Raw genomic sequence first — 19,698 nt, forward strand, 5'->3', positions numbered from 1 at the left:
TCTCCACATCACCAAGGGCATGCCCACAGTTTCACATATTCGGGGTTTCGAAACACTCACCGAACGCAGAAGTGGCCAGTTGTGGCGGAAGGGGCTGGTAACCCACATTTTGACCCTTGTTCCTCTCCTGACTACCCTGTCCTTCATAATACCTCTGGTCTTGTTCCCAAAATTATCTCTGATTTCAGGTCTTTCTGCCTTTTGAGCATTGGTGGTCACATTTCATGGTAGTCACACACACACACACAAGCACACACACACACAAGCACACACACACACAAGCACACACACACAGATACACAACTCATATACAGTCAGTCAGGCCTTTCATCTCAGTCTGGAGTTCAAGGGCCATGAGTTGACCTAATGGGAAAGAAGGAGAGAGGCAGAGAGTCATATGCACCTGTGAGGGTCTCAGAGGAAGACTTCCCAGGCCCTGCCATGGGTGAATGCTGCATCCACACCCCAAAATGAACTCCTGGATATTTACCCCAGAGAAATTAAACATATGTCCAAACAAAAACCTGCACATGAAGTTTATAGCAACTTTTTGTTTTTTGAGACAGGGTTTCTCTGTGTAGTTTTGGTGCCTGTCCTGGGTCTCACTCTGTAGACCAGGCTGGCCTCAAACTCACAGAGATCCACCTGCCTCTGCCTCCAGAGAGCTGGGATTAAAGGTGTGCGCCACCACCTGGCTTGCAACATTATTTGTAATAGCCAAAAGCTGGAGCTTTCCAGCTGTCCATCAACGCGTGAGTGAATCGCTACTTGGCAATAAAAGAAACAAAGTACTACCACATTTAATACCGTGGGTAAATCTTCAGGAAATTATACTGGATGAAAAGTTCAAAGCCCGCCTGGGCTGCAGATTAAGGTCCCAACAATTTAGTGAAACCCTGTCTCACAATGCAAAGGAAAACCAAAGCGGGAAAGTAGTTTAGAAAGTTAGTAGTTTAGAAAGCTGGCATAGCACGTGCCTAGATTTTTTAAAAAAAAGTCACTTTCAAAAGCTTACCTATTAGTTCAACGTGGTAGCACGTGTCTCCAACCCCAGTGCTCCAGAGGCTAAGACAGGAGAATAGTGAGTTTCAGGTGAGCCTTGCGTACACCAGACACACGAGACTCTGCCATTGACCTGTGATTTCAGCCCTTGGGTTTTCAAGACAGAGTCTATGTGGTGGAGGCCGGCCTCAAACTCATAATCCTCCTACCTCTGCATCCTGAGTGCTGGGGTTATAGGTGTCACACCTGCCTTGAATCCGTGTGTGTGTGTGTGTGTGTGTGTGTGTGTGTGTGTGTGTGTGTGTGTAGTGTGTAGGGAGAGAGAGAGAGAGAGAGAGAGAGAGAGAGAGAGAGAGAGAGAGAGAGAGAGAGAGAGAGAGCGCCTTGGGGAAACAGGAGTTAACTGTTTTGTCAAGCTGGCTGGCCTCAGGATCCACCTGTCTCCAAATTTCAGCTTTGCCTGACTTTTCATATGGGTGCTAAGGATTAGCACTCGGGTCTCGCTGCACGCTGGCAGAGCAAAGGCTCTTCTTACCCGCTGAGCCGTCTCCCCCGCCCCTGTAGGTTCATTTAAATAGTACTTTTACAACGACAACATTCTAGAACCGAAGCTCAGATCTGTGGTTGCCCCAGGTTAGGAACAGATCAGATGGAGAATAGATGTGGTTGTACAAGTGACTTCAAGGAGCCTTTGTGGGGTTGCGATGTGGTAGATAGGGAAACCACATGTAAACCACCGTACAGGATTTAATGTACCCACGCATCCGTGCACCCTTCCACAGCCAATGAGTCTAAGAGAAAGTGAGGATGTTATGATCCAGGATAACGGTCCATGACATTGGGTCAATGTCGGTATTCCAACTACAGTAAAAGCAGAAATGCAAACAGACATTTGAACACCAGTTCCTAGCAACATCATTCACATTAGCCCAGGAGTGGAAAATACCGGCGAGTCTGTCAACACATGGATAAATACAATATAGTATGGACATGCAATGGAATGTAATTTGAGATTAAAACATCATGGAATTCTGGTGCATTAGACAATATAGATAACCCCCCAAAATATCATGCTGGCTGGGGGTAGTGCTACATGCCTGCCATTATGGAACTTGGGCTGAGGATACAGGAGGATTACCATAAGTTCAAGGTGAGCCTAGACTACAAAGTGAAGTTAAGACCAGCCTGGACTATAATTGGGGTGGTCGGGACATCGGTTCTTTGGAACCCCAAATGTCATGAACACTGATGCTCACATTGGCTTCTCAGGTTTGCTCACCATTATGGTCTGAATGTTTGTGACCCCACAACATTTGTGTGTTAAAGTCACTACCAAGGTGACGATAGTATTAAGAGGCAGGACCCTTGGGGGTGTTGTTAGGTCACAAGGGCTCTGTGTTCATAAATGAGATTACTGCCCTTATAACAGAGATCTGAGGGGCTGGCTGGGATACTGTAGCTCATTTGGTAGAATTCCTAGTGGGTTCCATCCCCAGCAAAAACAGGGGGTGGTGGCTCACACCTGAATCCAAGAGGTATAGGTAAGATGGCTAGCCTATGCTTCATGAGTGTCAACGCCCCCAAAACAAACAAGCAAGCAAGCAAACAAACAAACAAACAAACAAGCTAACAAGTAGGCAGACCTGGGCTGGAGAGATGGCTCAGCAGTTAAGAGCGTGTACTGCTTTTGCAAGGGACCCAAGATCAGTTCCCAATGTCCATGTCAGGCCACTCACAACTGCCTGTAACTCAGCTTTAAGGGATCTGACATCTTCTGGATGCTGATAGCATTGCATGCGCGCGCGCGCGCACACACACACACACACACACACACACACACACAAAATCATGGTGTGTACCACCATGCCTGGCTAAATTTCTGTTTCTGTTGCTTATAGATTTCACAATTTATGTATCTTTGTCTTCATTTTCTTTTATATATATGTATATATATCTCACACACATTTGAGATAGGGTTTCCATTCATCGACATGTTGACCTTGAACTCAAGATTCTCCTGCCTCAGCCTCCCCCGGCGCTGGTATTACAGGCATGTGCCACCACACTGGGCTTGAGGTTTTTTTTTCTTTCTTTTCTTTTTTAATGTTTTAGATTTATTTTATTCATACGAGTGCCTTGCTTGCATGCATGTTTGTGTACCACATGCATGCCTGGTGCCTGAGAAAGTGATGAGCCTTCATGTGGGTGCTGAGAATTGAACCTGGGTCCTTTAAAAGAATAAGTGCTCTTAACCCCTAAGCCAACTCTCCAGCCCCGGGGTATGTTCTTATAATAGTCTTGATGGACAGCAAAACCTTTTCATGTCGTATGGCTAAACTACAGGCTCCTGTGGTGATTAAGCAGTAGAGCAATTTCAAATGGAAATGTCCCAATGAAGCAGGGGTTGGTTTCATCGTGGTGACAGTTTCCAGGACACATGAGATTTAGTCAAAGGCTTAGGAAAGAAAGACCAATGGAGGACGAGTCTGCCCCTTCAAAAGGATAGACAGCCTGTATTTGTTCATTTCTGGCTTTCAGTAATAGGTCCTCAAAGGTAGTAGCTAGGTGCTCTGCCACTGAGTTATGTCCCTGGCATCACCCCCCGCCTCTTTTTTTTTTTTTTTTTTTTTTTCTTATTTTGAGACAAGACCTAATGAAATTGCTCAGGCTGACCTAGAATTCACTCTGTAGCCCAAGCAATCCTTGACTTTGTCATCTTCCTGCCTCAGTCTCTTAAGGAGCCTGGGTTACAGGACCATGCCACCATACCTAGCTCAGTAGAAAGCTGTGTTGGACGGATCCACTTTCCTACTCGCTTTGCCAAGTCACTCCCTCTTCCTGAAATGCCTCTTCCTGAAATGCCTCTGTGCCCTTGACAAAAGCAACACTGATGTATAACACACAACATTATAAAAGCCTTCAGAGCACTTCAGTTAGTCAGAATGAATTTTTAAGAAAGCAATTGCTAAACCAGGTGTGGTGGTCCATATTTGCAATCCCACACTTGGGAGGCAGAAGCAGGAGGGTCACAAATTCAAGGCCAGCCTGCTGTTTTTTTTTTTTTGTTTTTTTTTTGCTGGGGGTGGGGAGCTGGAGAGATGGCTCAGAGGTTAAGAGTACTGACTGCTTTTCCAGAGGTCCCTGCTGCAAGCCACAAAAATATACAAAGTAGGATTTCAGCTAATACCTGGAAGTAGCCAAGAGCCTTCCGCAGGTCAAGCTAAGGTTCGAGGAGCCTTGGTGATATTTGGCTTTTGATTATCAGCCATTTCCTGCTATGAGTTTCTTGTGTGCTATTGTAGCTTTTCCATCATTTATTGGGTACCTTATCCCCTCTACTAAAGGAATATTTAGATAACCTTCTGCGCTGACAGCTATGCTCAGCCAGAACCCCAGTTCAAGCCTCCCTGTAATTATTGTCATTGGCAGCATCCGGCCATGTCCATTCCCAGATGGAGGAATCTTATCAGAGATACCTCTGTACTCTCTAAGAACAGACTTAAGCATCCAGGCTACCTGTTTGAGAAGGCCTGAAGGATGTGCCAATTAAGCTTAACTTCCTCCTTTCCCAAACCTTACCTCTAGTTCCACATCTCCCTTTAACTATCACCAGAGGCATCTATTGTACACAGGTTGCCTAGCGACCAAGCACACTTTCCTCCACCCTGCAGATAAACAGCAGATAACTTGGACAGATATGAGCCACAGGAAAAAAGAAGACAGTTTTATTTTCTCCCATTGACCTAGCAACTTATAGATTCTTAACATTTTCTACCAATCACATTTAAGACTATAGTTGAACACATAAGATCCCTCTTCTTAGATATTACCTGAATTTAGCCTTTAGTTAATTCATTTCCCCATTGGTCACTTCCTTTTGGGGTTGTAAATGATAATTAACGGTTATTGTCCCTCTATGTGATTCTTATCACCCCTCTGTTTGACCCTGAAAGCCTGGCTTTGTACTGCCAAGGGATTATTGCTTGTAATATATACCAGGACTTCCAGGGCAAGGGGGGAATGGAGAAGAGAAAAGAGAATGGAAGAACTAGATGGGTAAGAACTTGAGAGGAACAAACTGAGATGAGGAGAGAGAAGGAGACGGGAGAGGAGATGATATGGGAAAGAACAAGATAGATGAGAACCTAGAAGGGGCAGAACTAGATGAAGGAATTAAGATAGAACCTAGAGGGGACCACAGACAAGTGTAGAGAGAAATCAGGCAAGAAAGGAGCTAAATATGAGAGCAGAATATAAGCTTGTAACTGACACAGAATAATAAAGTATATGGACTAAGGAGTTTTGTGTACATAGATTCATTTCTTTTCATCAAAGATTATCAGCTGGAAATCAAAACGACTCTGAGATACCACCTTACACCTATCAGAATGGCTACGATCAAAAACACCAATGACAGTCAATGTTGGAGAGGATATGGAGCAAAGGGAACACTCCTCCATTGTTGGTGGGAATGTAAGCTTGTACAACCACTGTGGAAATCAGTATGGTGGTTTCTCAGAAAATTAGGAATCGAACTACCTCAGGACCCAGCCACCCCACTCTTGGGCATATACCCAAGGAATGCTGATTCATACCATAAAGATACATGCTCAGCTATGTTCATAGCAACACTATTTGTAATAGCCAGAACCTGGAAACAACCTAGATGCCCATCAATGGAAGAATGGATGAAAAAAATGTGGTACATATACACAATGGAGTACTACTCAGCAGAGAAAAACAATGAAAGCATGAAATTTGCAGGCAAATGGATGGAACTAGAAAAAATCATCCTGAGTGAGGATGACAGTCATGGTATGTACTCACTCATAAGTGGATTCTAGATATAAAATAAAGAACAATCAGACCACAACCCATAGAACCATGGAGGCTATATATATAGCATGGAGGTCCCAAGGAGGACTGTGGCTTATAATAAATTTCAGTTTTACTCAATTATTGAAAAAAAATAACCAAACAAATGGAAACACATGAACTATGAACCAATGGCTGAGGGGCCCCCAACTGGATCAGGCCCTCTGAATAGGTGAGACAGTTGATTGGCTTGATCTGTTTGGGAGGCAACTAGGCAGTGGGACCAAGTCCTGTGCTCATTGCATGAGTTGGCTGTTTGAAACCTGGAGCTTATGCAGGGACGCTTGGCTCAGTCTGGGAGGAAGGGACTGGACCTGCCTGGAATGAGTCTACCAGGTTGATCGCAGTCCTCGGGGGAGGCTTTGCCCTGGAGGAGGTGGGAATGGGGGATAGGCTGGGGGTAAGGGGAGGGGGTGGGAGGGGGGAGAACAGGGGAACCCGTGGCTGATATGTAGAACTGAATGGTATTGTAAAATAAAATAAAAGGAAAAAAAAAAGATTATCAGCTGGTTGTAGATTCTTCCCGGACCTTGGGAGAGGACTATCGAGGGGCTGGACCCCTCCCCCCCATAGTCCTCAATAGGTCCTGAGTTCAATTCCCAGCAACTACATGGTGGCTCACAGCCATCTATAATGAGATCTGGTGCCCTCTTCTGGTGTGCAGTCATACATGGAGGCAGAACACTGTACACATAATAACTAAATAAATTTTAAAAACAAAATTTATTTGCCGGGTGGTAGTGGCGCATGCCTTTAATCCCAGCACTCGGGAAGCAGAGCCAGGCGGATCTCTGTGAGTTCGAGGCCAGTCTGGTATACATAGCAAATTCCAGGACAGGCTCCAAAGCTACACAAAGAAACCCTGTTTCGGAAAAAAAAAATTATTTAGTTATTATGTGTACAGTGTTCTGCCTGCAGGCCAGAAGGGGGTGCCAGATCTCATAACAGATGGTTGTGAGCTACCATGTGGTTGCTGGGAATTGAACTCAGGATTCTAGGAAGAGCAGCCAGTGCTCCTAACTGCTGAGCCATCTCTCCAGCCCCCAGCCTGTTCTCACTGTGTAGATCAGGCTGGCCTCGAACTCACAGAGAGATCCCTGCTGTTGAACCACCCGAGTGCTGGGATTAAAGACGTGCACCACCACAACTGGCTACAGTGACTTCTAAACCCACCTGAGCTATGGATTCTGTTTCAAAAAAAGAGGAAAATAATTGTTAATATATATAAAGCCACAGGGCTAGTCAATGCAGCAATGTTTCTAACATAAAGAAAGGGCAGTTGAGGGTGGGGGGTGGTACACCTTTAATCCCAGCATGTGAGAGGTGGAGGCTGGGGGATCTCTGTAAGTTTGAGGCCAGCCAGGTCTACATAGTGAATTCCCGGATAGCCAGGACTATTACATAGAGAAACTCTGTCTCAAAACAAACAAACAAACAAAAAAAGAAAAAAAAGAAATGAAGGATTGGAGCCAGTCTGGGTGACATAGGGAGATGCTGTCTTAAAGTATAAAATCCAGGTCAAGTATGGTGATCTTGTAATCTCAGCTCTTGGGAGGTGGAGGCAATCAATCAGAAGTTCATGTAGTCCTTGACTACACAGGAAGTTCAAAGCCAGTTTAATCTATGTAAGACTGTCTCAAAAAAAAAAAAAAATCCAAAACAAAACCACACACATCCACACACCCTAATTTCTTTAAGTTTAATCTTCTTATAAACACATAATAAACTATGTAATAGAGTTTTGTTTTTGTATTGTTTTGTTTTGTTTTAGTTTTTCGAGTTTTCTCTGTGTATCTTTGGAGCCTGGGAGTCTGTCTTGGAACTTGCTCTGTAGACCAGGCTGGCCTCAAACTCACAGACATTCACCTGCCTCTGCCTCCCGAGTGCTGGGGATTAAAGGCATGAGCCACCACCACCCAGCTGTAACAGAGTTTTAAAACAAACAATGCCTCCCCCACCCCCCAGGAAAAGGACCGAGGAGCAACAAAGAAAATGGAGTGTGTACCTCAGTGCTAGTGTGTGTGTTTAGCATGCATGAAGCTACGGTGAATCCCTACCAACATGAGAGAGACAGGGAAATAGAAGGCTGTAATGGTATTAGACGTGTATTCTAAACACATTAATAGGCTGGGGATAGTGGTGTCTGCCTCTAATCCCAACACTTGAAAGGCTAAGGCTAGCCTAGAAAGGCTAAGGCTAGCCTAGAGTACATGATGAGACTCTGTCCCGAGAGCAAACAAACTAAAATAAACAACAAAGCTAAAACACTGATGAATGAGCAAAGTCGTGTGTGTGTGTGTGTGTGTGTGTGTGTGTGTGTGTGTGTGTGTGTGTGTGTGAATGAGGAAATTCCACGGAGTCTATCTGATAATCAAAGGGTTAACTCACAATAAGCATAAGGGAGTTGGTCACAGGATTCAGGAGGGGTGGGGCTCAATCCAACATGGTTCTCTGGAGAACTCTGCCTTGATCCGCAGCACCAGCATCCAGCATCCAAGACCACGAGGCAGCCAAGAGAGCACTTACGCATGCATCCCAGGTCTTAAGGGGTACCCCTTGGTCACACCCGGGGGTGGGGGGTGGTGATTCAGGGTAAAGCACAGACAACCACCCCTGTGTGTGTGTGTGCGTGTGCGTGTGCGTGTGCGTGTGTGTGTGTGTGTGTGTGTGTGTGTCTATTTGCAGGCCTCTAGATAGGGGAACTGAGCTGATTTTATTGGTTGTGGGTTTATCCCCCATCTGTTATGACTTTGGGGGTAGGAGAGTTCCAAGACTGGGTTTCTCTGTGCAGCCCTGGCTGTCCTGGAACTGGCTCAGTAGACCATGCTGTACTTGAATTCATAGATCTGCCTGCCTCTGCCTGCCGAGTGCTGAGATTAAAGGCGTGCCCACCTGGCTCGTGAATGCATTTGTTTTTAATAAAGAAGGGGGAAATGACATAAAAAATTTTGCAAGGCTCTCCGGGGGGTGGCGTCACTCACCTTTAATCCCAGCACTCAGGAGGCAGAGGCAGGTGGATCTTTGTGAGTTCGAGGCCAGCCTGGTTTACAGAGCGAGATCCAGGACAGCTAGGGTTGTTACACAGAGAAACCATGTCTCAAAAAACTAAAATAATAATAATAATAATAATAATAATAATAATAATAATTTTTTGTAAGGCTCAAGTGGCCGCTCTCTCTGAAGTCTTCTGAAGTGACTCCTCTGAGAGACAGACACCGCCTTCCCTTCATATTCCCCAGACTTGTAGCCAAGAATGACACCCTGGAGTTCCCCCAGAACCTCTCATCTCAAAACAGCAGGACTGATGGCCGATGACCAGAGGCATTAACGGAGGCACAGTGCCTGCACCCCAACTACCAACTGCCTCGGAGGACCTTGCCTAACACTGCCCAGCCCACAGCCAGCATCAGACAGACAAGTCACTGGGCCAGAACTGGGGGCCAGCAAGGAACCTAGGGGTAGTGATGAGTACCTGTCTACTCTTTTTTTTTTTCCCTCCAAGGGTGGCTGGGGATCCCTTGCACAGTCTGGGGGAGTCTCGTGTGTATTGGTGGATGGTGGACGACCTGAAGCATTAAGAAGCTGAGGGGGTAAGGGTGTTCCACGTCTCTCCTCACATTTCTACAATCTTTTTTTTTTTTTTTTTTTTCAGAGCTGAGGACCGAACCCAGGACCTTGTGCTTGCTGGGCAAGCACTCTACCACTGAGCTAAATCCTCCCCCCCCATGCAATCTTTCTACGCATTCTTTTCTAGGTGGCCATGACTAGACTCAGATTCAGGGTGCTACTGTAGGCTTTCTTGGCCAACTCCAGATTAAAACCCTGCTTCCCTACCTGCAGGATCTTACGCAGCCCATGCAGGACCGCACTGAAGGGAACTGAAGAGATCCACTTGCTTCTTTGCCAAGTGCAAGCGCTAGGATTATTGGGGCGTGGGCCTTAGTTTTTCCCTCCTCACCGCTTTTTTTTTTTTTTTTTTTTTTGGTTTCTCGAGACAGGGTTTCTCTGTGTAGCTTTGCGCCTTTCCTGGAACTCACTTGGTAGCCCAGGCTGGCCTCGAACTCACAGAGATTCGCCTGCCTCTGCCTCACAGAGATTCGCCTGCCTCTGCCTCCCGAGTGCTGGGATTAAAGGCGGGCGCCACCACCGCCGCCTCTTAATAATTAATTGAATTGAATTTTGAGACAGGGTCTTGCTGTGTAGCCCTAGCTTGAACTCACAGCGGTTTTTCCTGTGTCAGCCTCCTGAGTGAGTGCTGGTTACAGGTGTGAACCAACACCTCTGACGACAAGCCTTACTTTTCTTTCCTCTGGAACGGTTGTAACTGTGAAAATAGCATCTAGGAAGAAAGGCCGAAACTCGCCGGGTAAACGAAGTTAAAGCTTGGCATTTTTGACAAGAGCCGCTGGCCAGAGACAGTCGTCCCCGCTGGCGGGCGGGCGGAGCAGCCCTGGGGGAAAGAACCCTGCTGCGGAACCCGCAGCAGCCGGGATACCCGACCCGGCCAGTCCCCGGTGTCCCATCGCTCCCAGCCGTCTGCCTAGTCCTTTTCCAGATCCAGACTCTGGAACAACAACTCATCCTTGCCATTGAGGTTGACATTTTCCTCCTCGGCTTCGTGGTTGTCATCATCGACACTGTAGTCGACCTCGTCGTTGTAATCGTCTCTGACGTCGCTTCCCTCGTCGTTGACGTCGTCGGCATCCTCGTTGTCCTCCTCATCGTCGTTGTCTTCATCATAGTCATAGTCGTCATCGTCAGCGTACAGGTACTCCTCATCCTCCTCTTCTTCTTCCTCCTCCTCTTCCTCCTCCTCTTCTTCCTCCTCTTCCTCCTCCTCCTCCTCGTATTCCTCCTCCTCCTCTTCCTCTTCCTCCTCCTCCTCCTCGTATTCCTCCTCCTCCTCCTCTTCCTCCTCGTCGGAGTCCAGCGAGCGGAAAGGGCTGGGTCGGTGTGAGGAGCGCAAGGCAGGGATGGAGGGGCGCAGCATGGCGTAGGGCCCGAAGTGCTCGGCGGCGAAGGTGACCACGTCCTCGGGCCGGCGGATGAGCAGGAAGAGCAGGAAGTCGGAGACCAGCGCTTCGGCCTCGGGGTGCTGCCGCAGATAGCTGGTGTGGCTGAGGCGAAGCTGCTCCTGGAGGAGGGGCATGGGGTGGTCCCCCACCGGGGCTGAGCACGGCCGCGATTGGCCAGGAGCGCATGGGCTGGGACCCCCTTATCACCCGGACATGCGCATTTCCGCACTCCCCCCGTCCATCGTCCATCGCAGGAAAGCGGGTGGACCCCTAGGCTGGCTGCAGCCACTTTCTCACCTTCTGGTTCAGGAATTTCGAGTATAGCTCCAGGTCTTCCTCCCACACCAGGGGTTTCTTACCAAACTGGGGCGGAGGCTCAATCACATCTGAGTGGGGTGAGCAAGGGAATTGTGTCCACATCCCTCGCGTACACGGTGGGAATCCCAGGGACTCTCAAAGCATGGGCTTTGTTGCTGAGAGGGACTCATGGCAGAGGTCCCTCCTATCCCTTGGAGTCTGAGGCTGAAGGGCTGCCGCCTCTCCACCTGGTTCAAGGATCCTGTCCCACCCCACCACCCCCAGCGCTGGATCCTTCCCCAACAAGAGAGAGACCAGGCTCCTCCCATCTTCCCTTCACGGCCCCACCCTGTCCTGAGCCACTTACCCACTTCCCTCAAGAGTGGCATCTTGGTGATGATACAGCACCCTGGAGAGCCCACCTGGACTCTCTTAGCCAGGTGCCTGCAGAGCAATACAGAAGGAGTTGGGGGAGAGTCTTCCTGTACCACCGGGTGGTGACCTACCGGTGCTGAGCATCCTGAGTCGTGGCTCAAGTTCTCCCTCGCCTACCCCACCCCCACCCCCAGTGTGATGGGAGCCTTCTGGGAAATGACTAAGGTCAAATGAAGGGCATAACGGTGGGGCTTTAATCAGAGGATTGGTGTCCTCGAAAGAGAAAGCAGAGAGAGAGAGCTGTCTACCCACTGGCACACTGAAGAGAGGCAGAGTGGTGGGGGCAGCCAGAGATCTCACCAGGAACCAACCCTGCGGGCCATTGTTTAAACCATCCAGTGACTTTTTTTTTTTAAAAAACATGAATTTGTCCTGTGTGTGCATGCACGCACACATGCCATGCATGCACATGCTCGTGTGGAGGTCAGAGGACAATTTGTAGGATCGGGCTCTCTCCTTCCATCCTGTGGGTTCCAGGAATTGAACTCAGGTCATCAGACTTGGCAGGAAGCTTCCTCACCACCTTCCCAGATGAGCCACCCCTTAACTTGGGCCTGCCTTTTTTGGAGGAGGTCTTACTACTGCAGATGGCCCTCAGACTTAGGACCATCCTCCTGTCTCAGCCTCCCAAGAGCTGGGATGGCAGGCGTGCGCAGCTGTTCCAGGCTCATCTCGTGGTGTTTTGTCATGGCAGCCGAGGTAAGACGCTACAGTGTCCCCAAGAGAGCTGCCTTGAACCCCCTTTACTCTGCTTCCTCTCTTCATCTGTGTGGCTCTGTCCCAGATAACGGCAAGCATCAGGCCTTGCCTTAAAAAATAATGCACACGCCGGGCGGTGGTGGCACACGCCTTTAATCCCAGCACTCGGGAGGCAGAGCCAGGTGGATCTCTGTGAGTTCGAGGCCAGCCTGGTCTACAGATCGAGATCCAGGACAGGGCACCAAAACTATACAGAGAAACCCTGTCTCAAAAAAAACAAATAAAAAAAATGCACATCTATATCTTAGCACCTAGGGTACTAAGGCAAGAGGACTGTGAATTTCAGGCTAGCCTGGGCTCACTTTTTTTTTTTTTTAAAGCAGATGAAATGCCAAAGCAAAGGTACATCCAGATCTCCACGACAATGTTTCCTGGCAGTATCTTGGGGACAATGGTGACCCCTGGGCCCCATCCCACCCCATGAAAGACTTCTCTTCATGGTCAGAGCACCAGACTTTACATGACCTCGGTCCTTCCCGCCAGCGGCTCACCCGTCCGAGAGCAGGTAGAATTGGCAGGAGAAAGGGATGCCCTCTTCTGAGTGGACGGTCTGCTCCACAATGAACATTTCAGCCTGCTGGTGGCCCACTTGGATTGTCTGGAAGCCCAGGGATTGCTGAAGCGGCCAAAATGGGGGACAGGGTGAGGCGGCTGCTCACCACAGGGGTGCCCCCGTCTCCTCAAGCCCTTTCCTGCTCACCAGGTTCATTCCGGCTCACCAGTGGTTAGTGATCCTTCACAGTCCAGTTCCTCATGTGCCACAAAGTTTGAGTTACATCCTCAAGAGAATCTGGGGGTTCTTCACAGCTGGCTCCAGCCACCCCATGCCACCCCCTTCCCAAGCTATCTCAGGGGAGGAGTGTTGCTTAGCTGGCACATTTTGTTACAGGGCACGAGGCTCAGTGTGGGGAGGGGGAGGCTGTACACCAGGCAGACAGCGCTTCCTAAAGCTTTAGAAAATGCTGAGCTGGACGGACATCTCTAATCCCAGCATTTGGGAGGCAGAGGCAGGCAGGAGTCTGAGTTCAAAGGCAGCCTGGTCTACAAAGTGAGTTACAGGACAGCCAGGGCTACACAGAGAACCCCTGTCTCAGAAAACCAAAACAAGCAAGGAAAGAATGAACACACACCTGAGGTTGACCACTGTCCTCCACCTACACAAACCTGCATGTACATTTGCGCTAGTGCACACCCACACATATACACGGAAAGTCAGGTGGGGAGGTGCACACACACCCACACACACACATACACACAGAAAATCAGGTGTGGAGGTGCACACACACACACACACACACATATACATGGAAAGTCAGGTGTGGAGGTGCACACACACACATACACACAGAAAGTCAGGTGTGGAGGTGCACACACACACACACATATACATGGAAAGTCAGGTGTGGAGGTGCACACACACACATACACACAGAAAGTCAGATGTGAAGGTGCACACACACACACACATATATACACAGAAAGTCAGGTGTGGAGGTGCACACACATATACACAGAAAGTCAGGTGTGGAGGTGCACACACACACACACACATACACAGAAAGTCAGGTGTGGAGGTGTGCACACACACACACATATACACAGAAAGTCAGGTGTGGAGGTGTGCACACACACACACATATACAGAGAAAATCAGGTGTGGAGGTGCACACACACACACATACACAGAAGGTCAGGTGGGGAGGTACACACACACACACATATATACACAGAAAGTCAGGTGGGGAGGTGCACACACACACATGGTGTGGAAGTACATGCATGCAATTGAAATCCCAGCATTTGGGAGGTTGAGGTAGGAGGATTGAGAAGCTAAGGCCAGTCTGGGCTACAAAGAGACAAAAAACAGAAACAACAAACAAACAAAAATTTAAAAAGTTGGGAAAAAAAATAAAGGTGTCTCTTTGGACTGAGGTGTAGTTCGGTGGTGAAACGTTTGCCGAGCACTTTCACAGCCCTAGATGATGTATGGTTTTTGTTGTTGTTGAGACAGGATCTCATGTACCTCAGGCTAGCCTTGAAATACACAGGTAGCTGATGATGACTCTGAACTGCTCCTTCTGTCTCTACTTCCCAAGTTCTGGAGTTATGGGCACATGACACCAGGATGCCTGGCTTTAGATGATGTAGAGTGCATGCGTGCGTGCGTGTGTGTGTGTGTGTGTGTGTGTGTGTGTGTGTACATGTTCATGCACACATGAAGGTGTCTATGTGCTCGTGGGTGCACATGCATGTGGGTGTTAGGCATGCCTGTGCATGCGTGTGTGTGTGTGTGTGTGTGTGTGTGTGTGTGTACATGTTCATGCACACATGAAGGTGTCTATGTGCTCGTGGGTGCACATGCGTGTGAGTGTTAGGCATGCCTGTGCATGCGTGTGTGTGTGTGTGTGTGTGTGTGTGTGTGTGTACATGTTCATGCACACATGAAGGTGTCTGTGTGCTCGTGGGTGCACATGCGTGTGGGTGTTAGGCATACCTGTGCATGCGTGTGTGTGTGTGTGTGTGTGTGTACATGTTCATGCACACATGAAGGTGTCCATGTGCTTGTGGGTGCACATGTGTGTGGGTGTTGGACATGCCTGTGCATGCATGTGTGTGACTGAGAACAACTTCTGGTGTTCTTCAGGAGCTGTCCACCTTGCTTTATTTTCTTTTAAATTTTTATTTCTATTTTTTATGTATATGAATGTTTTGCCTACATGTATATGTCTATATATACACATATATACATATATGCATTACATGTATGCCTGGTGCCCTCAGAGGCCAGAGGAGGGTATTAGATCCCCTGGAATATGGGTTACAGAGGGTTGTGAGCAGCCCTCTGGGTGCTGGGGGAACTGATCCCAGGTCCTCTGCAAGACCAGCAAGTGCTCTTAACCACTGGACCACCCTACCCCCACCCAGGGCCTTTCACTGGGACCTGAGGCTGCCTGATTCGGCCCGGCTGTCTTCACCTCTCCAGTTCAGGGACTATAAGTGTGCACCACATGCATGGATTTGGGGGCGTCAAACTCGGGTCCTCCTGTTTGCGTCACTGAGCTGCCTCTCCAGCCTTAGAGGGCGTGGGTTTAAAAAGCAGACTTCCATTATATTTCCTTCTTCTGTACTGAAGCTCACGCAAAGACGGTTGTTCCCCACTAACTCCACCCGGTCCACCCTCAAACCTCCTTCTGTCAGGTTCAGTTCTTTCTTGCCGCTGCCCTGGCTCTTACTGCGTCCCATCCTCATGACTGAATGCCCACCCACCTTGGTAGCCACTCTCTCCTCCACATCTGTCTTTCCCACCTCTGTGGTCTTCGTGACCCTTCTGGTTTGGCCCCAGGTTGAGAGAGATGCTCACATAGGTACAATGGCAGAGTTTGCCTTCCGAGTCCAAGGCCAGGAAGCGAGCGCCGCTGGGAACCGACTGCCGCCAAGCCATCACCCTCAGAAGCACCAGGTTGGCCGTATTGGAAACAAAGCCGTTCAGTGCTTGACAGGGGAAGACAGAGACTCCAGTCTTCGTTTCCTGTTTCGGGAAGGAAACCTGAGTCCGAGACCTGGAGCTCAGAAGAGGCAGCGGCGGCGGGGGTATTGGGTTCAAGCCGGGTGTTGGGTGTGTGGCTCATCTCCAGGCCCTTGGCCTGGGCACCCGGCCTCACACAAGCTTGTCCCTCCCTGCTGTGCTTCCAAGGATGTGGAAGGTGGTCCCCACGTGGCTTTCGCTCTTACCTCACCCTCCTTGACACTTCTGGTCACAACCAGCTGGTCATCCTGCTTCAGAATGCTCATCTTCCGTTCCATGGGGAGGATGGGAAACTAAAGGCCAGAGCACATGGGAGAATCGAGTGCTCACCCTTGAGGAGCTGGCGCCCACCCTGACTTCCATTGTGCTTGTTTGTATTTTGATTTCCTGAAACAAAGTCATTCGGAGTAGCCTGGAACTCCCTATGTAGCCCAGGATAGCCTGGTACTTGCAGCAATTCTCCTACCTCAGCCTCCCAAGCACTGGCAAATATAGTCTTTCTTATTTATTTATTTATTTATTTATTTATTTATTTATTTATTTATTTATTTATTTATTTATTCACTTTATTTATTTATTTATTCATTTATTTATTTTCTGAGACAGGGTTTCACTGTGTAGCCCTGGCTGTCCTGGAACTCACTCTGTAGACCAGGCTAGCCTCGAACTCACAGAGATCTGCCAGCCTCTACCTCCTGGAATTCTGGGATCAAAGCCATGCACCTCCACCACCCAGCTTCAGCTGTATTCTTTATAAAAGACAAAATAGAAGTGTAAAGACTTGGATCTAAAATAAAAAATGATAATCAGGGCCAGCAACATGTCCCAGTGGGTAGAATATTTTCTACAGAAGCCTGACAACCTGAGCTGGAGTCTGGATCCTACAGTCTCTGATGGAAGGAGAGAACCAACTCCCAAACTTTGTCCTCTGACTGATTTCCACATTTGTGTTCTCCCCCAAAATAACAAAAATTTAAAGATGACAAACAGCTGGCCATGGTGATGCACTCACTCCTATAATCACAGCACTTGAGAGACAGAGGCAGGAGGATTAAGCTGGAACCCAACCTTGTCTACACAGTCCCTGTCCCGATAAAACAAAAAGATAAAAAATAAGAGACAAACAGATGAACAAAGAGTCTCATAGCCTGGTGTAGTGGTCCAGCACTTGGAAGGAGCAAGTGGGGGGAATCAGGGTTCAAAGTCATCCTCAGTGACAGGTCAAGCTTGAGGTCAGTCTGTCTCAAAAACAAGAAGGAAGGGCTGGGTGGTGGTAGCACATGCCTTTAATCTCAGCACTCAGGAGGCAAAGGCAGGTGGATCTCTCAGTTCGAGGCCAGCCCGGTCTACAGATTGAGATCCAGGACAGCCAAGAATACACAAAGAAACTCAAAAAACAAAAAAAAGGAAGGAAGGAAGGAGGGAGGGAGGAAAGGAGAAGAAGGAGAAGAAGAAGGAGCCCTTCCATTTATGATGGAGGTCAGGAATAGGGCCATACTATGTAGCAGGAAAGCAAACAGTGGTACACCTCCGAACAGAACACAGGCTTGAAGCTGGGAATAGATTCTCTGAGAAGGCTGCTAGGCCCAAGTCATCTCCCATGTTTAGCGAGGTCATGGCCCCATAGAGGAAGTTATTGACGGGCTGCGTGAGGGGTATAGAGACAGAAGATTTAAAGGTTAAGTGGTGACAGCCTCCAGGGACTAGCCAGGCTCTGGGAAAGGCCAAGTCACATGGCCCTGGGAAATGGGCAGGCTTTCAGGCCTGAGCAAGGCCCAGTGGGCTGGGCTCCATTTGTGACTCCATAGAACATGACCAGCAGTACTGGAGGTGACTGGTCATCGAGCTGTGTGTGATAGGTTGATGGTAGACAGTAGGGTGCGGTATTCTCCTGGGGTCCCTCACACCCGTGAAGGGTCTGTGTTCTTGCTTACCCTCGACCCAGAGGCAAAGCTAGGGAAGGCTGGGAGTAAGTACCTTGATGAATTCCTGGTTGTGTTGCTCCATTAGCTCCAGTTTATTGGTTAGGTAGCCTGGGGTATAGGGAGGCAAGTGTTGTTGTCACAGGAGACAGGAGTCTGGGATGGACCCTTAGGGAAGGGGCTGGCCCAGGCTGGTGCAATGTGGCCATGGGCGAATGACAGGGTGGTCGTCACTGCCCGTGTCCTCCCCTCTACCCCATGCCTTACCTAGTCCCTGGGTAAGTCAAGGGCTGCAGGTCACATGGACTGGAGTGGGGCCCTTGGAGGGAAGATGTGATACGGGGCAGCTGGCAGCGGAAACCTACCTAGGAGGGAGCTTCCACACAGCGACTTATCTATGTAGCCTCGGCTGGAGGCGTGGACCATCACACAGTGGGTCAGGATGCCCTGGTCATCTCTGTACTTCCCTCTCTGCACATCGATGGTCAGCTCTCCCTGAGGTACCCCTGTGTCTGAGACGACGGCCAGCGTCTCGGGGAAGAACAACAGCATCTCCTCCACCCCTGCGTGGTGAGAGAAGCCCTCTTCAGGCCCATCCTCCAGACCCTCAGCACCCATATGGCCTTGCTGCGTCTCCTTCCCGATCATCAGCTGCTAACAACTGGTGAAGAGTACCCCTTCTCCCCCCAGGATTGTCCCTGCACAAACATTAGCAAATAGGTATCTATCAGGTCTTTTCTGAGTCTCAAGAGAATCAAGCGGGGGGACAGGGGACGGGGAACGGGGGACGGACGGACGACACAGGACCCGTCTAGGCATCCTCTCTTCCTTTCTCCCCAGACTCACACCCCTTCCCATGCCCAACCCCACCCTCTGGCTCACGGAAGGAGTTAAGAAAGTTGATGGCTTCATCATTGGCCTCTGGGAGTGGCTGTTGCTCATGCGTGGGCGGCGGCGGCGGCGGCGGCGGCGGCGGTGGCCGGCTTACTTGCTGGTCTTTGACTTTGGAGCCTACAAGAAGAAGGAGAAGCTAAGATGTCAGCCCCTTAGCTGGGGAGAAGGGCAGGGTAGGCAGGGGCACCTTAGTCCTGATCCCTGTCCCCAGGAGCTGAATGTGCTAAGACCGCGCTCAGGTAAGATGGTAAGGGGGAAATAGCCCTTCTCCTCCTACCCACAGATCAGCAGCCCATTTCCCACCTGAGGGGGAAACTTTGGAAGACATGCTGATCGGGATCAGTCAGTCTGCGGCTAGTTGTCTCCATGGCAACCAGAAGCTAGGTACTGCCCCTTAAAGGGCTATCAACATACTTTCCTGAGCCTAGATTTGTGAAGGCTTTGGGGCTTAGCCCAAGCTCTAGGGGTTGTCCAGCAGAGGGAGCCTGTGACATTCTTAAGAAGCAAGGGGAAACCGGTTATTACAACTTTCGTGGAAGTAACAGGCTAATGGCCTGGAGAGACAGCTCAGCTGTTGAGAGCACTGACTACTTTTCCAGAGGACCGGGGTTTGATTCCAAGCATCCAGATGATGGCTGACAACTGTCTCCAGTTCTGTGGGATCCAACTCCCTCTTCTGGTCTCTGTGGGCACCAGATGCATACGTGGTGCACGTCCATCCATCCAGCAAAACACCTAAATACATAAAATACAACAAGAAGAAGTAGTGGATTCATGCCTGTAATCCCAGCACTCCTGACTCTGGGAAAGGACCATCAGGAGTTTAAAGCCAGACCTAGGTGGCACACGCCTTTAATCCTAGCACTTGGGAGGCAGAGGCAGGCAGATCTTTGTGAGTTTGAGGCCAGCCTGGTCTACAGAGCGAGCTCCAGGAAAGGGGAAAAGCTACACAGAGAAACCCTGTCTCGAACCC

The 19,698-nt window shown here is 49.2% G+C and overlaps 1 protein-coding gene across 1 annotated transcript; it reads right to left on the reverse strand.

Moving 5' to 3' along the window:
* Positions 1 to 9,526: 9,526 nt before the first annotated feature.
* Catip (ciliogenesis associated TTC17 interacting protein) lies at positions 9,527 to 19,118 on the reverse strand. The gene is made up of 10 exons (XM_006972277.4): positions 19,029 to 19,118; positions 18,714 to 18,842; positions 18,197 to 18,394; positions 17,887 to 17,942; positions 16,116 to 16,202; positions 15,745 to 15,912; positions 12,875 to 12,999; positions 11,557 to 11,633; positions 11,190 to 11,278; positions 9,527 to 11,011 (listed from the first exon to the last, which is right to left on the reverse strand). Exons 1-10 carry the CDS (start codon positions 19,051 to 19,053, stop codon positions 10,418 to 10,420), a joined length of 1,548 nt encoding a protein of 515 aa, XP_006972339.1. The 5' UTR covers positions 19,054 to 19,118; the 3' UTR covers positions 9,527 to 10,417.
* Between the last annotated feature and the right edge of the window lie 580 nt (positions 19,119 to 19,698).

The sequence above is a fragment of the Peromyscus maniculatus genome, chromosome 13 (assembly GCF_049852395.1).
Source record: "Peromyscus maniculatus bairdii isolate BWxNUB_F1_BW_parent chromosome 13, HU_Pman_BW_mat_3.1, whole genome shotgun sequence".
NCBI lineage: Eukaryota > Metazoa > Chordata > Mammalia > Rodentia > Cricetidae > Peromyscus > Peromyscus maniculatus.

Bases quoted from the DNA above. Each gene is read 5' to 3' on its own strand.
- Catip (XM_006972277.4), bottom strand. From the start codon at position 19,053: ATGTCTTCCAAAGTTTCCCCCTCAG. The intron at 13,000-15,744 runs GTGAGCATCTCT...TGGCCGCTTCAG, and splicing joins AACTCTGCCATTGTACCTAT to CAATCCCTGGGCTTCCAGAC. The intron at 11,012-11,189 runs GTGAGAAAGTGG...CCCCTCCTCCAG, and splicing joins CGAAATTCCTGAACCAGAAG to GAGCAGCTTCGCCTCAGCCA.